Source organism: Humulus lupulus, chromosome 9 (genome assembly GCF_963169125.1).
Source record: "Humulus lupulus chromosome 9, drHumLupu1.1, whole genome shotgun sequence".
Classification (NCBI taxonomy): domain Eukaryota; kingdom Viridiplantae; phylum Streptophyta; class Magnoliopsida; order Rosales; family Cannabaceae; genus Humulus; species Humulus lupulus.
Genome location: NC_084801.1, coordinates 35157905 through 35161355, shown reverse-complemented (window position 1 = coordinate 35161355; position 3451 = coordinate 35157905). Strand labels below are relative to the sequence as shown.

The window sequence follows — 3451 nt, the reverse complement described above, 5'->3', positions numbered from 1 at the left end:
AGCTCTATGCCGTACCTCGAGCTTGATGTAGTTCCAGCTCGTGGTGTCCACACTGCTGACCCGATGCCTTCGAGTATTCTTACTAACCCTTTGACTACCTCGAGCTAAAGAGGTGGAGACTCATAATAGCAGCTCCAGGTATGTGGCTTCCATGTGGCAGATAGAATTATTCCCTTTTTCAGCTCGCTAATAACCCGTGGATGTTTAGGGCGTACATCATTCTAATCACTAAGAAATTTAAAAGTAACATAAAGAAAAAAAATGAAAAATAAGCAGTTGAGAATTCTCCAAGCTTTCTTCAGCCACCAAGACCCTCCCCCTCTATTTCCTCTCTTTTTCGATCTTTATTTTCTTTATAAAACCTAATTTTTCAATTTTAGAAGAGGTGGTCCGCGGCTCAACTCGCACCATGTCATGGCCCGTGTCTGTGATTCTTGAAGATCTGCATATCCTGGTTGCGGCTCTCCCATATCCATGCCGCAAACCGTGTCTCAAATTTCAGGGATTCAACTCTGCTATGCCACGACTCTCCTTAGCCATGCTGCGACTCAAGTCTCTCCTTCCAAACAATGGTTATGTTTAGAGGGATGGCCCAGCTCCAAAGCACTCATGCCGCGGCTCTTAAGACATTTCTCAACTCAAGCATTTTTAAGCCCAAAAAATCACCAACGCCTCCAAATCACGTTGAGATCCTTCCTTGTAGCCATGTTGAGCTTGCGGTAATCAATACAAATCTGCCACCCCGTCATAGTTCTCGTTGGAATGAGTTCATTGTTTCATTTTTTACCACGGTCATACCACCCTTCTTAGGTACCATTTGTACTGGGCTCACCCATGCGCTATCAGAAATTGGATAGATCACCCCGACGTCCAACCATTTAAGAATCTGCTCAAGTATAACCTCCTTCATTACTGGATTGAGTCTTCTCCGAGCCTCTATAGATGGCTTACTATTCTCCTCCAATAAAATTTTATGCATTACTATCGAAGGACTTATTCCTCTAATATATGCCAAAGTCAACCCAATGGCCAATTTCTGATCCCGTAAAACCCTCAACAATTTTTCCAATTCTGTTTTGGAGAGGTCAGCGAAAACTATTATTGGTAAAGTCTTCCTCTCTCCCAAGTATGCGTAACATCAATGATTTGGAAGAGCCTTTAATTCCAACTGTGGTGGCTGCAGAATGGATGTTAATGGTCTTTCAGGCCCCTCTGCTAACTCTTCAAACTTCTTCCTATATGGTTGATAAGAATTGATCCAGTTTCCATATTCTCTCGTCTCAGCATCATCATCATCTACTTCACCACTTGTTAACACCGCCTCTAAAGCAGCACTACTCACCCTTCTTTTCGAGACTCCTTTCTCTATCACATCCACACAGTAGCAACTATCACTAGCCACAGGATATTTCATTGCCTTGAAGACATTTAATACAACCTCATCTCCTTGATCTCTGAGTTTAAGCTCTCCCTTTTGAACATCAATGAGAGCTTGGCCTGTGGCTAGAAATGGTCTACCGAGAATAATAGGTACATCCATATCCTCCTCCATGTCAAGAACGATAAAGTTAGCAGGAAAAATAAACGTATCCACCCTCAAAAGAACATCTTCAATGATACCCCGTGGATGCTTCACCGATCGATCTGCTAATTGTAGAGTGACTGTTGTTGGTCTTGCCTCACCCAAACCAAGTCTTCTGAAGACAGATAAGGGCCCAGATCACATAAAGCTTGCTTACATTCAAATTGTCCAATTGTGCAAGGTATAGTAAAACTCCCTGGATCTCTCAACTTTTGGGACAGCTTCCTCTGCAATATTACACTACATTCTTCAGTGAGCACCACAGTTTCATAATCTTCCATCTTTCTTTTCTTAGACAGAAATTTTTTCATGAATTTTACATAACTGGGCATCTGCTCCAAGGCCTCACCAAAAGGAATATTAATATGCAGCTTTTTAAACACCTCTAAAAACTTAGAAAATTGTTTATCAAGAGTAGTTTTTCTAAGCCTTTGAGGATATGGACCACGAACTGGCTAGTAAACAACAACTAGAGGACTCTTTTTTGAACTCTGGTGGTCCTCAGTAACTTCTTTCCAAATTGTATCAGATTTCTCTGCCAACTCTTTATTCTGAATTGCTGACTGTTGTACACTGGACTGCTCAATTTGTTTACCACTCCTCAGAGTAATTGCCTGAACTTGCTCCTTAGGGTTAACTTCAGTGTTGCAAGGCAAGTTTCCATGTGCTCTATTATTTAGCATATTAGCCAACTGCCCCACTTGAGTTTCAAGATTTCTGATAGAAGATCTAGTCTCTGTCATGAACTGAGTTTGGGTGTTGGTGAGAGTCAATAATGCAGCTTGTAATTCGTTAGGCCTGTTTGGTGGAGCTTGATTCATTGGTTGTTGAGGCCTAGGCTGTTGCGATGAAGAGGTTTGATGCATTGGTTGTTGATGCATATTCTGCTGAAACTGGCCCTGAAACTGAGGTTGCTGGCCTTGATTGTTCCTCCAAGAAAAATTGGGATGATTTCTCCACCCAGGATTGTAAGTGTTGGAGAATGGATTATTAAATGGCCTCTGAAAATTTCCCACAGCTAGAACCTAAGCTTGGTCCATGGGAATGTTATTATTACTACTAGCAAGACACTGATCAAAAGAATGAGAACCACCACACTTGTCACACCTAGCTGCCATATGAATCGCATTAGCAGATACAATATTCTGTTGTAATTGTTTTGTCAAGGAGGCCACTTGTGCTGTCAGAACAGTAATTGCATTAAGTTCATGTCCTTAGATGACCTCTCATCAGACCACTGATGATTATTTGTAGCCATGTCCTCTAGCAATTTTTGTTTTACCAAACTTCAAATATGTTGAAAGGGTGCAAAAACTTGTTTAAAATATCAGTATATGCTGATATATTGTAGCTATAAGGCCGATACATCGCCTAAGGTTGATACGGAAAACACGTCGACTTCGCACAAACGAAACCACGAAGGCTCGGGATATAGAGACAGGTGATGTATCGCCTATAGGGGGTGATATATCGAATGCCCTTATGTGTTTTTGAAATTTCATGGAACCGAATTAGAAACAGCCCTCAACAACCTAGATTTGCTCCTGAACATTTTTGACCGAGTTATGGGCATCTGTTGAACCAAAAATTCTATTATATTCAATTAATATTCATTTATTTATTCTTTCTACAAGGGTTTAGTTTCACTCCTTGAACTCTATAAATAGGACCTAGTACTCAGCCATTTCATTCATCATTCAAGCATTCTTCAGAGGCTCCAAGCTGCTAAGTTTATTCTAGAGAGAAAATACTAGGGTTTTGGGATTTAAAAGCTTTTCAATCTAAGCTTTTTCTAAACACTTGGGAAGTAAGATAGAGTGACATTTCGGTATTGAGGTGTAGATCAAAGTCTTAGACTATCCAAGGTAT

General features: G+C 40.7%; 1 protein-coding gene across 1 annotated transcript; it reads right to left on the bottom strand.

Annotated features, from left to right (window-relative positions):
* Positions 1-1138: 1138 nt before the first annotated feature.
* On the bottom strand, positions 1139-2403 carry LOC133799609 (uncharacterized). The gene is made up of 3 exons (XM_062237609.1): positions 2073-2403; positions 1793-1967; positions 1139-1697 (listed from the first exon to the last, which is right to left on the bottom strand). Exons 1-3 carry the CDS (start codon positions 2401-2403, stop codon positions 1139-1141), a joined length of 1065 nt encoding a protein of 354 aa, XP_062093593.1.
* Between the last annotated feature and the right edge of the window lie 1048 nt (positions 2404-3451).